Source organism: Panthera uncia, assembly GCF_023721935.1.
Source record: "Panthera uncia isolate 11264 chromosome E2 unlocalized genomic scaffold, Puncia_PCG_1.0 HiC_scaffold_19, whole genome shotgun sequence".
NCBI lineage: Eukaryota > Metazoa > Chordata > Mammalia > Carnivora > Felidae > Panthera > Panthera uncia.
This window is the reverse complement of record NW_026057588.1, coordinates 6,543,161-6,554,526: the sequence shown is the minus strand read 5'-3', so window position 1 is coordinate 6,554,526 and position 11,366 is coordinate 6,543,161. Positions and strand designations below refer to the sequence as shown.

At 48.0% G+C, this 11,366-nt stretch overlaps 1 protein-coding gene across 2 annotated transcripts; it reads left to right on the top strand.

Moving 5' to 3' along the window:
- Positions 1 to 482: 482 nt before the first annotated feature.
- Positions 483 to 10,280, top strand: LOC125915700 (myeloid cell surface antigen CD33-like). 2 transcript variants are annotated; one of them, XM_049621661.1, is made up of 7 exons: positions 483 to 1,006; positions 1,067 to 1,444; positions 1,583 to 1,861; positions 2,091 to 2,138; positions 3,596 to 3,692; positions 3,981 to 4,062; positions 9,225 to 10,280. In XM_049621661.1, the coding sequence occupies exons 1-7, from the start codon at positions 967 to 969 to the stop codon at positions 9,387 to 9,389; spliced, it is 1,089 nt and encodes a 362-aa protein (XP_049477618.1). In that variant the 5' UTR covers positions 483 to 966; the 3' UTR covers positions 9,390 to 10,280. The 2 variants fall into 2 exon arrangements, with proteins under 2 accessions (XP_049477618.1, XP_049477617.1); XM_049621660.1 differs by having other exon boundaries at positions 483 to 1,444.
- The last annotated feature ends 1,086 nt before the right edge of the window (positions 10,281 to 11,366 follow it).

Genomic DNA, 11,366 nt, shown 5'->3' with positions numbered 1-11,366 from the left:
ATGAACAACCAAACATATTGCTTCAGTCCACAAATGACTGTATAGACAACATTCATGGAAAAGAGTGTCCACTGGCTCATGAACTTGTGTTCTCCCTTTTGTTTGACATGAAGACGCTACATGGTTTTCCATTTGGAGATGCCACTGAAACTTCATGAATCAGCATAACAGAAGCAAAAAAAAAAAAATGGACCCATCCTTGAATATTTAGAAAATAACCAGCAGTAGGCCAGCAGAGACATTGCAAAGTCACACATGCCTGCAGCTGTGAACCTAACAGGGACAAAGTGAAAGCACAGTGTATTTGCAGAGGAAGTGGCACCTTGGGTGGGGTCCCTGTTGCAGGATGGACCAGGTCAGCCCCATGTGTCTTGTCTTCAGGTCCCCCAACGCAGATGTTCACCAAGTATTTGGAGAATCAGTCAGTGAATCCATGAAGGAATCCTGCCTTCACCTCACCGTGGCCCCCGTCTTTTCTTATGCCCCAGATGCTCACACACCTAAAGAATCCTCCACCTTGCAGGACTGACCACTCAGTCCAGACAAGGCTGTGACCCTCCAGCTGTAGACAGGAGTTGATTAGCTCCTTGGTGTAGACCATGCTGCTCAGACAAGCACCTCAGATGGGAGGATCTTAGGAGACTCACTGTGTCCCATGTCTCATATGCTCTCAGAGGTCCTGGTCCAGGCTCCCGTGGTGGAGGGAAGAGTGGAGATGGGGGGCAGGATACAGGGTCTGTTCTTGGTCTCTCCTCCCTGGGTGGGTCTCCAGGGTCTTGGACTGGGAGTGCGGGGGTCACAGGCTCTATGCAGAGAGGGGGTGAGCTCCGCAGCGGCAGTTCCCCTTTTGTGAAATCGTGAGACCTCATGCTCCTCCCCAGCTTCCCGTGGGTCCTCCTCAGCTTCCCTCCCTCTGCCTTCCCTTCTCCTTCACCCACAGGAAGCCCAGACACCCTCTGTCTCTAGATGCTGCTGCCACCGCTGCTGCTGCTCCTGCTATGGGCAGGTGAGTGGGCTGAGGGGAGAGGGAAGCTGGGGACTGCCGCTGACCCTGCCTTCTCCACAGGGTCCCAGGCTCAGGATGAGAGATACTGGCTGCAAGTGCAGGAGTCACTGACAGTGCAGGAGGGCCTGTGTGTATACGTGCCTTGCAAATTCTCCAACCCCATGAGCTACTTGACTAGCCCTGTTCATGGCTACTGGTTCCGGGAAAGGGCCCACATATATTTGGATGCTCCAGTGGCCACAAACAACCCAGATCGAAAAGTACAGAAGGAGACCCAGGGCCGATTCCGCCTCCTTGGAGACCCTCGGGACCGCGACTGCTCCCTGGACATCAGAGATGCACAGAGAAGGGACTCAGGGACGTACGTCTTTAGGGTGGAGACAGGGATTAATATAAGATATAGTTACAGACAGAATCAGCTCTCTGTGCATGTGACAGGTAAGGAGCACACTGCAGGGGAGGCCACAGGGGAAGGATAGGGGTCCCGGGACAACCTTGACCGAAGCCTGAGGCTTCTTTTAGGGTGTCACCTCAGACCCTCTTTCTGATCCCTGTGTCTCCCCCTCTCCTCACCAGCCCTCACCCACACACCTGACATCCTCATCCCTGAGACCTTGGAGTGTGGACACCCCAGGAACCTGACCTGCTCTGTGCCCTGGGCCTGTGAGCGGGGCACGCCCCCCATCTTCTCCTGGATGTCAGCGGCCCTCACCTCCCTGGGCCCCAGGACCCACCTCTCCTCAGTGCTCACCCTCACCCCACGGCCCCAGGACCATGGTACCAACCTCACCTGTCAGGTGAAGTTCCCTGCAGCTGGTGTGATGGTGGAAAGGACCATCCAGCTCAATGTCACCTGTGAGTGTAGGGACAGGATGACCTGAGTGCCTGAGGGGGTGAGGGGCATGAAGTCCAGGTTCTGGATGCTGATGCTTTAGTCCTGGAGGCCTGGCTGAGGAGGGGACCTCGAATGACTCAAGTCCTGTCCCTCCTGTGTTTCTGTGGCTTCTGGGGGTGGGAGGATGTCCACATGCATCTCACATCACCCTTCCTCACTAAAGAGGGAAATCCTGTCCTCCCATCCTAGGTGCCACACAGAACTCGACAGCTGATGTCTGCCTAGTGGATGACAAAGGTGGGAAGAAGCCTCCTGTCCATGGAGCACTGACTAGCAGTTTCTTTCAGAGTGGGACTTTCAGAGTCAGTGGGTAGATGTGTGGTGGGCTGTAGTTAGACATGAGAAACCCCCTCAGCCCTCCTCTCTCATCCCCTCCCACTCTGGTCTTGCCAGGGTGACCTGCTATTTTCTCCCCACCATCTTGAGTATACTCTTTATCTTCCTCCAGTCATTGAAGGCCTTGGGGCATTTTTAGGAGACTTTATTTTTAGAGGGGGGGAGTTTTAGGTTCATAACAAAATTGAGCTGAAGGTAGAGAGATTTCCCCCAAGCCCCTGCTTTTGTATGCATAGTCTCTCCACTATCTGTGTCCCCCACCAGAGAATACTTTTGTCACAATCAAACCTACATGTAATTGCTTTTATCACCAAAAGTCCATAGTTGACATTAGGGTTCATTCTTGGTGTTGTGCATTCTATGGGTTGGACAATTTATAATGACATGTATCCATCTAGTGTTATCGTGCAGAGTAGTTTCACTGTCCCCAAATGTCTCAGGGACATTTTTTTTTAATTTTTTTTAACGTTTATTTATTTTTGAGACAGAGAGAGACAGAGCATGAACGGGGGAGGGGCAGAGAGAGAGGGAGACACAGAATCAGAAGCAGGCTCCAGGCTCTGAGCCATCGGCCCAGAGCCTGATGCGGGGCTCGAACTCACGGACCGTGAGATCGTGACCTGAGCTGAAGTCGGAGGCTTAACCGACTGAGCCACCCAGGCGCCCCTCCGGGACATTTTTTGACTGTGAATCCTCAGCTCTCACCTTGACCTCTCTCTGAGCCCAGCCTTTCCCTCACTGTTCTATTCCCATTGGCAGTGACATCTGGTTCCCACCTGGACAGTGAGCTCCTTTTGGACTCTTTCAGTGCCCACCAAATGGTTGACAGAGACACATCCCTCACCCTGGGTGTGTTGGGCTCACAGTATATATACTTGGCTGCTTCCACCCACTTCTGGAAGCATAAGAGACCACCTTTGGCCCTGAGACAGGGTCAGTGGAGGCCAGGAGAGGAGATTCAAACAGCTTCCCTGGAGAGAAGGAAGGACAAGATCTTTCCACATCCCACAGAGATATATGCTGTGTGCATACGTCTCTCTCTCTCTGGCACACCCACGGGGCCCAGAGCCCCACGGTCCTGCTGCAGACAGATCTGGGATCTGCTGCAGAGAAGAACCTGGGTCCTAGAAAAAATGGTAGTAGCTGAACAGGAGTGTGAGGGCTAGATGATGTCACACAAACCATGTCCTTCTGGTGGAGGCTGAGGTCCTACAGTGGGTGGGAGACCCTCAGGGCTGAACCCTGGATGGGAGGGGACGAGTACCCCTCTCAGTATGCTGGAGTTGTCAAGATTGGAGTTGACTCCAAGTGTCTTGCTTGTCAAGATTGGAGTTGACCCCAAGTGCCTCTGTCTACAGGGAACCTGGAAACCAGGGCAGGAGTGATTAAAGGTGCCATTTGGGGAGCTGGTGTCACCACGCTGCTTGCTCTCTGCCTCTGCCTCATCTTCTTTGGGTGAGCTGTGTTGATGTGGGCTAGAGGGGAAGAAGCGGGACCTGCAGGGGTTGTGAAGCCCTACAGCAAGGGCGAAAGGTGCAGTCATGGTAAGAATCCAGCTGATACCACTGGGCCAAGCATGAGTGTGTTCCCAGCCTTGGTCCCAGAAGTCCCAGAGCCGGGGCACCTTGTTACAAAGTCTTGATATGAAGGCTTCTGGGCTCACTCCACCGTTGACCTGCCATAGTAGCTCACTCCAGCCTCAAGAGAGTGACCCTATGTCAGAGACCCTGGTTCTCTCATCAGAGTGAAGACCTGTAGGAAGACAGCATCCTGGAGAGCAGCGGGCGTGGACGACATCCACTCAGTTGTAGGGCCAGCTCCCCTGGTGAGTGATGTGGGCATCCTGGTGTGCAGATTCTCCTCTGCATCTCCTGGGGTGGCGCACAGCCATGCTCCATTCAGCACATCCAGAAATGAGCTCATCACCTTCCTGCTTAGTTGAAAATGTAGGTTTTATTATTATTCAGTGTCTGAGGCCAACAGATCAAGGGGTGATTGCCTCTGAAAAGGCACTCTGTTACTCAAGTTCCCAGGAAGAAGGACACATGATCACATACAAGACCATACGGACAGGGTTGAGGTCAGCCAAGAGGCAGAGGGGGCATAGAGAGACACAGATGGGAGCCTTTATTGGAGTTTCCACAGGAAAGGCATGCTGAGAAGGGGTAAGTAAGTTTAAGATTGGCTAGTTTGAATCATTTCAGCAAGCTCCGGGGTGTTGGGGCCGTCCCTAGTTGCTTGGTACTTGGCCCTGGGGTGATTAGGCAGAAGAATAGTGACCCAGAATGTAAGAGCTGGATAAAGGAGGGTTTGGGTGTGAGATTTGGATGGATTGGTTTGCATATGAAAGAGATGCTTGCAAGGCAAGTCCTTTAACATCTCTAGAGATTGGCTAGTCCTGGCAGGGGCAGTTCCTCTAGGATTAGCAAGGCCCCAGATGCCAAAGCATCACAAACATATGGTTAATACGCTCCTAAACATACTCTTCCTGCTGATCACCCACCTCCCTGATGGCACTTGTGTCCCTAATACCCTGCCAGCGACCCAACCCTGTCCCACCCCAGCCCTGCACTTCTCACACCAATGTGCTGCAGGGTGTGCAGTCCTGTGCTTCTCCTCAGTACAGCATAATGCATCCACTCCCTTTGAGCTGAGCTCCCCTCTTAGTCCCTACCCTGCTGCAGCCCTCCCCGCTTCTCCTCCCTGGCACGTTAGCATCACCTCCAGGCAGAACCCTTGTCCCACATGACCAAGTTTGAAAAGCACTGCTTCTCCACACTGCTGCAAGTCGGGTGCCCACACAACTTGGTGTGAGATTTGGGGCAGGAAACCCAAGGTCCCCTTCAATGCTTCTGTCTCTCCGACACCAGCCTGCTCACTCGCCTCAAGCATAGTGAGCGTTTTGCATCTCAGAATCATTCCTCCGCTGTGCTCACCTTCTCATGTGTCTGTGTCAATCTGCCCTAGTCCTGCTCATCTCCAAGCTCTAATTTTCATTTATTCATTTAAAACTCTAAGGTGGACACCACTGAGGTTTCTGAGTACATGATCTGCAATCACCTTGCCTTCATTCATTCCTTTTGCAAATATCTTCCACTTGTCGATTGTTCTGCATACTTGGGAAATATCTCTGTTTTTACAAGTACGTATGTTACAAATATAAAATGTCCCTGCTGTCAAGGACTTACATTTATTGAGGGGTGTGTGTGTGGAGAAAACAGTGGACATATAGGTAGTGAAAATATGCAAGAAATTGTCAGGAAATAGTGCTATGGAGGGGCATTAGATGGAAGAATGAGAGGTGTCAGTCCTGGCACTGGAGTCTTTGAGAAGACACCCACAGGAAGTGAGGGAGCACAGCGTGAACCCTGAGAGAATCACTATGGCTCTAAACAAGGTTTGGGGGTCCTGAGGTTGGGGCATGCCTGGTGTGTGGGGAAAACAGCAAGTTGGACAGTGTGTTTGAACAGAGCTGTGTGGGAGGGGGGCAGTGGGTAATGATGGGTAGGAAATGAAGATGGAGAGAGGCATGGAGGCTGCAGATATTACAAGGCCCTGCAGTTCACCATAATTATCTTTGTATTTTGAGAAGGGTGATAACGTAAAGGAAAACCACACAGAACTACTACTCATCCAAAATACCTAACTTCTTACTCTTTTGGTCTCTAAATGTGTGTGTGGTTTTCACCACACCAGATAATTCTCTCTGACACCATCCGGATGTCCTACTGTACAACTCAACTCAATTCTGACACTATCTATCTGGAGCTAGCATCACATCCCACAGATAAGGGCTCAGCCCATATGACAGCCCCACCGCCCTTAAGACACCAACCACAAGTTCAAGTTGTCACTTGTGCTTCTAACGAACTGGCCATAAATCGGGTGTTCCCACGACCCCCTTCCTCAGTTTCAATTACTTTGTCAGAGAGGCCCACAGAACTCAGGAAAGCATTTTGTTTACTGTGTACCAGTTTATTATAAAAGTATATGATGAAGGATACAGATGACCATCCAGATAGAAGAGATGTGTGGAGCTCCCAAGTTATTTCCAGGTATGCCACCCTCCACATATTCACCAACCCAGAAGCTCCCTAACCGCCACCCCCATACTATTGGGATTTTTATGGACATAGACATGATTGATCATTACCTCTATTTCCCACCCCTCTCCCCTTCCTGGGGGATGAGGACATGGGGCTGGAAGTTCCAAGCTTCTAACCGCAGCTTTGTATTTCTGTGACCAGCCTCCATCCAGGAGCCAACCAAGATTTGCATCATTAGAACAAAAGACACTGCTGTTGTCCAGGAAATCCCAAGGGATTTAGGAACTCTGTGTCAAGAACCAGGGTCAAAGACCAAACATTAGACCAGAAGATGCTCCTAGCACTCTTATCACTTAGGAAATTTTAAAGGGTCTTAGGAAATCTGTGCAGGAACCAAGGGTAGATCTCTCTCTCTCTCTCTCTCTCTCTCTCTCTCTCTCTCTGTCTTCTGATACATATTTATCTTTTATTATTTCACAGACATGAACTGATGCTCATTTTAATGGGATCGCTCTGTCTGCTGTTCTGAGAATACCTATATCAGGCTAGGAAAAGAGGACACCAAATAAGGAAGAAACTCAAGTAATCCAGGCAAGAGATAATGTAGGCTCCCATAACAAGATACTGTAGACTGAGTGTCTTAAACTACAGAAACATATATTTTGTTATGCTGGAAGTCCAAGATCAAGGTGATAGCAGGGTTAGTTTCTCCTGAAAACTCTCCCCTTGGCTTGCAGATTACTACCTTCTCTCTATGTCCTCACGTGGCCTTTTCTCTATGCACACACATCTCCAGGGTCTCTTCTTCTTATGAGGACGTAAGTCATTTTGGGCCCTATCTTAATGACCTCACTTAAACCTAATTACTTTTTTTAAAGCCCCATCCCCAAATATAGCGCACTGGGTGTTAGAGCTTCAACATATAAATCCAAGGAGACACAATTCAGTCCATAAGACATAGTCCGATGGGTAACAATGATGAATCAGGATTTGCTAATGGAATGGTAGAGTATGTGTGTGATGTGAGCAGAGATAGTTCACTGCCTCCACCACATGGATGTGATAAATGCCAAAAATGACTCCACAGATCCACTAAATATCCACAGGTGTCCATGCATGTCCAGACATGTGAATAGATGTCATAAATACCCATAGATGCCCATACATGTCCATAGATACCAAAGATGACTCCGATGTGGTTGCCTTGAGCAACATAAATAATTGAACCACCAATTCCTGAAATTGCCATCTCTGCAGGAGTATATTTCTCAGGGAGGTTCAAACTTTATTTTGGTTACTATAAGCTTCAGGTGCCTCTGAGATGTCCAAATGAAGAAGACAAGTTAGATGGCAAGGGTCTGGAGCTCAGGAGAGGGGTCCAGGTAGGAGGCACAGAGATTTGGGGAGCATACACACCAAGGTCTGATAGGGGATGAAGCCACAAGGAAGAGAAGAGGTCCACAGACAGAGCCCCGGGAGAGACAGGGATACAAGGTGAAAACAACAAGAAGACCACTGAGAAAAAAAGAGAAATGACAAAAAGAGTGTAGATTTGGGTCCTGGTAGCCAAAGGGAGATGAAGTTTCAAGGAGAAGAGAACGCTTATTTGTTTCAAATGGTAGTAATCCCAGTAAGATCAGTTCTGAGAAATGACCATTTAAATTTAGCACATGGTGTCACAGTTAATCTTGAGAAAAGCAGATATGGTTGCCCAGTGGAGGAAGTTTTCTTGATTGGAATGAGTTCAAGAGAAAATGGGAGGAGAGGAAGTGCAAATGCTCTTGAGAAATGTTGCCATACATCTTGAGAAATTAATCTGCAACAGAAAATGGTCATACTTCTACATCCCTTGGAACCTTCTGGGTGATAGGAGCATCTTTTGTTCTAACAAGGTGACTCTGGGTGGGCTTCTGGATGAGCAGATCACAAGAAAGACCAAGGCATGCTTAGAAGCTCAGTATTTTCATCCCCACTCCCCATTATCCAGAGAGGGGCGAGATGCTAGAAATGAAATTTGTGATCCATCATGTGTATATGATGAAGTCTCCATTAACATCCCAAAAGTATGGAGTTCAAGGAACTTCCAAGTTGGAATCTTCCAACACGGAGATGCTAGGAGTACATCTGGAGAGGGTGTGGAAGCTCCTGCCACTCCCCACCCCCCCCCCACCTCACCCTAGGCACCTCTTCCATTTGGATGTTCACCTGTGTCTTTTATCACATCCTTTTGTAATAAGCTGGTAAACATCAAACTGCTTTCCTGAGTTCTATGAGCCACTCTAGCAAATTAATGAAACCTGAGATAGGTGTTATGGCAACCACGAATTTATAGCTAGTTGGTCAGAAGCACGGGTTACAACCTCGACTTCCTATTGGCAGGTGAATTGGGGGTGAGGTTATCCTTGTAAGACTGAGCCCTTAATGTGTGGGATCCGGCATTATCTCTGGGTAGGGAGTGTCAGAATTGAAGTGAACTGCAGGCCACTCAGCTGGTGTTGGAGAATTGCTTGCTGTGGGGAAAACCCCACAAATCTGGTGTCAGAAGTGTTGTGGATGTAGGTAACAGTGTGAGAACAAAGGAGACATGCCCAGAAGAAAAGTCAACTTTTCATAAACACCCTCCTGCGTGTCCCGTGCCAGAGTGACCAGGGTTGAGTTCATGATCAACAGATGTGTGGCCTTGGGTAGCACCTAACCTCTCTGACAATTAGTTTCTCTCTATGTAAACTATTTTCCGCATAGGTCTGAGTGAGTGCTCAGTAAAATTTGAAAGCAATCAATAGTGTTATATTTGCTAAAAAAGAAATGTTTGATAAAAGAGTGGAAGAAAGAGCAATGTCCTATCGAATCAAATTCACTTCATGGACCCTCTCTGCCTTCTCACCTTACCCCCCCCCACCCCAAGAGCCCTGCTCTGAGCCCTTCTTTGCTCTCCACACAGGGTTACCAGCAGGAGTCTGAGCCAGAACTCCCTGCTGAGCCCACAAGCTCTGCAGGGGTGCCCCCCACCTTGGAAATGGAGGAGGAGCTGCATTATGCCTCCATCAGCTTTCACAAGATGAAGGAGAACACCTGCACAGAATATTCAGAGGTCAATACAAAGTGACGAACCACCTGGAGCAAACAGCCTCAGAGGGAGCGTCCATATCCTCTAGGAAGGGGGAGCCAAAGGCTGGTTCTTGGAGACTTAACATCCCCATAGGCAATGGACTTATAAACTACTATATGTGAGTTTCTTGCTGTATTGGAACTAAGGCTTTGCAATCAGAGAGGCCTGGCATGGATTCAAGGCTCTTTCATTTATTAGCACTATGATGTCAGGCAAGCCACCTTACTCCTCCATGTCTCGGTTTTCTGCTTTACAAAATGGATGTAAGGGCTTCCATGAGGATTAAAGTGCATATGGAAAACACACAGCACAAATCCTGCTGCGTTGTGAGACTTTGGTGCACATTGGTTCTTTCCCCCTTGGACAGAAAGGTGTCAGTGACATTTCACTTAGAGGCTGGATATGTTCTGTCCCGGACACCACATCAGCAATGAGTCAGCCTCACTCTGTATTCGAAACCCTCCCATGTGGCAATCATTTTGCAATGTACACATATATCAAATCATTACATTGTACACTTTAAATTTACACAATGTAGGGGCACCTGGGTGGCTCAGTCGGTTAAGCGTCTGACTTCGGCTCAGGTCATGATCTCACAGATCATGAATTTGAGCCCCACATCGGGCTCTGTGCTGACAGCTCAGAGCCTGGAGCCTGTTTCGGATCGGGACTGTTTCGGATTGTGTGTGTGTGTATGTGTGTGTGTGTGTGTGTGTGTGTGTGTGTGTGTGTCTGCCCCTCCATGGCTTGCACTGTCTCTCTCAAAAATAAGTAAACATTAAAAAAATAAATAAATAAAATTACACAATGTTGTGTGTCAATTATATCTTAATAAAGCTGGAAAAAATAAACTCTATATGCATACATAGTACTTAATGGTAAATATTACTGAATATTTATCAGACGAAGAAAACCCTCCCCATGGATCTCTTCCCTGACTTGGCCTCCAGCATCATCCCTCTCCCCTTCTGAGTCCTCCCTTTCCACCCTGCCTGCTTCCTACTAGTCCTGGTAGAGGCAAAATCACATATTAACATTTACAGAACCTCCTAAAAATCAGGGCTGACCACAGTCAAAATACCTCTCCATCTCCTCAGCCCCAAAGACTAATTTACAAGCCTCTAATTTGACTTTCCAGATCAGGGGGCAGGAATTTTTTTTTTTCAGAGGGGCAGAGAGCATATATTTTAGGCTTTGCAAGCTGTATGGTCTCTATAGCAACTATCCAACTCTGTGTTTATAGTGCAAATGCAGCCATAGACATGCTAGAAATGAATTAAAGTGGATGTGTTCCAACAAAATTTTATGTACAAAAGTAGGCAGCCCACTAGCTATAGTTTTTTGACCTCTATTACAGGTTGGTTTTTTTTTAACTTTTATTTATTTTTGACAGAGTCCTATACAGAGACAGAGCCTGAGCAGGGGAGAGGCAGAGAGAGAAGGAGACACAGAATCCGAAGCAGGCTCCAGGCTCTGAGCTGTCAGCAGAGAGCCCAATGCGGGGCTTGAACTCACAAACCATGAGATCATGACCTGAGCCGAAGTCGGACGTTTAACCGACTGAGCCACCCAGGTGCCCCAATTCCAGGTTGTTTTTAATCTTTCCCAGTCTATTTGTGCATCTCCATATCCTAGCTCAGCGATCCTTCATATCATTCTCTAAGTGTTCCCATGCTTGCGCATTCCTCACCATCTTCTTGCATCCACATTTCTCCTCCAGGAAGACCCATCACTAGGTCATCATCTATTTGGCACCTTCTTATCCTCAAAATAAACTTTAAAAAAATAGATGTCAGGGTTGAGATGGTTTTAATCTTCCTCCTAAAATAAGTTTTAATCTTCCTCCTAAAAAAAATAAATATTTTACTTAAAATAAAAATCATCTTGAATAAAACAGTCCCAAACCCCCCAGTAGCACCGAAACCATGTCAAAGATAAAGCATAATGCCATAAAATCATAAAGTAACACCTAAA

What these genes read in the sequence shown, in the direction of transcription:
- LOC125915700 (XM_049621660.1), top strand. Translation starts at nt 967, where the DNA reads ATGCTGCTGCCACCGCTGCTGCTGCTCCTGCTATGGGCAGGTGAGTGG. An exon ending in GCTCTCTGTGCATGTGACAG is followed by an intron (nt 1,445 to 1,582) that starts GTAAGGAGCACA and finishes TCTCCTCACCAG; the next exon opens with CCCTCACCCACACACCTGAC. An exon ending in CTCTGCCTCATCTTCTTTGG is followed by an intron (nt 3,693 to 3,980) that starts GTGAGCTGTGTT and finishes TTCTCTCATCAG; the next exon opens with AGTGAAGACCTGTAGGAAGA.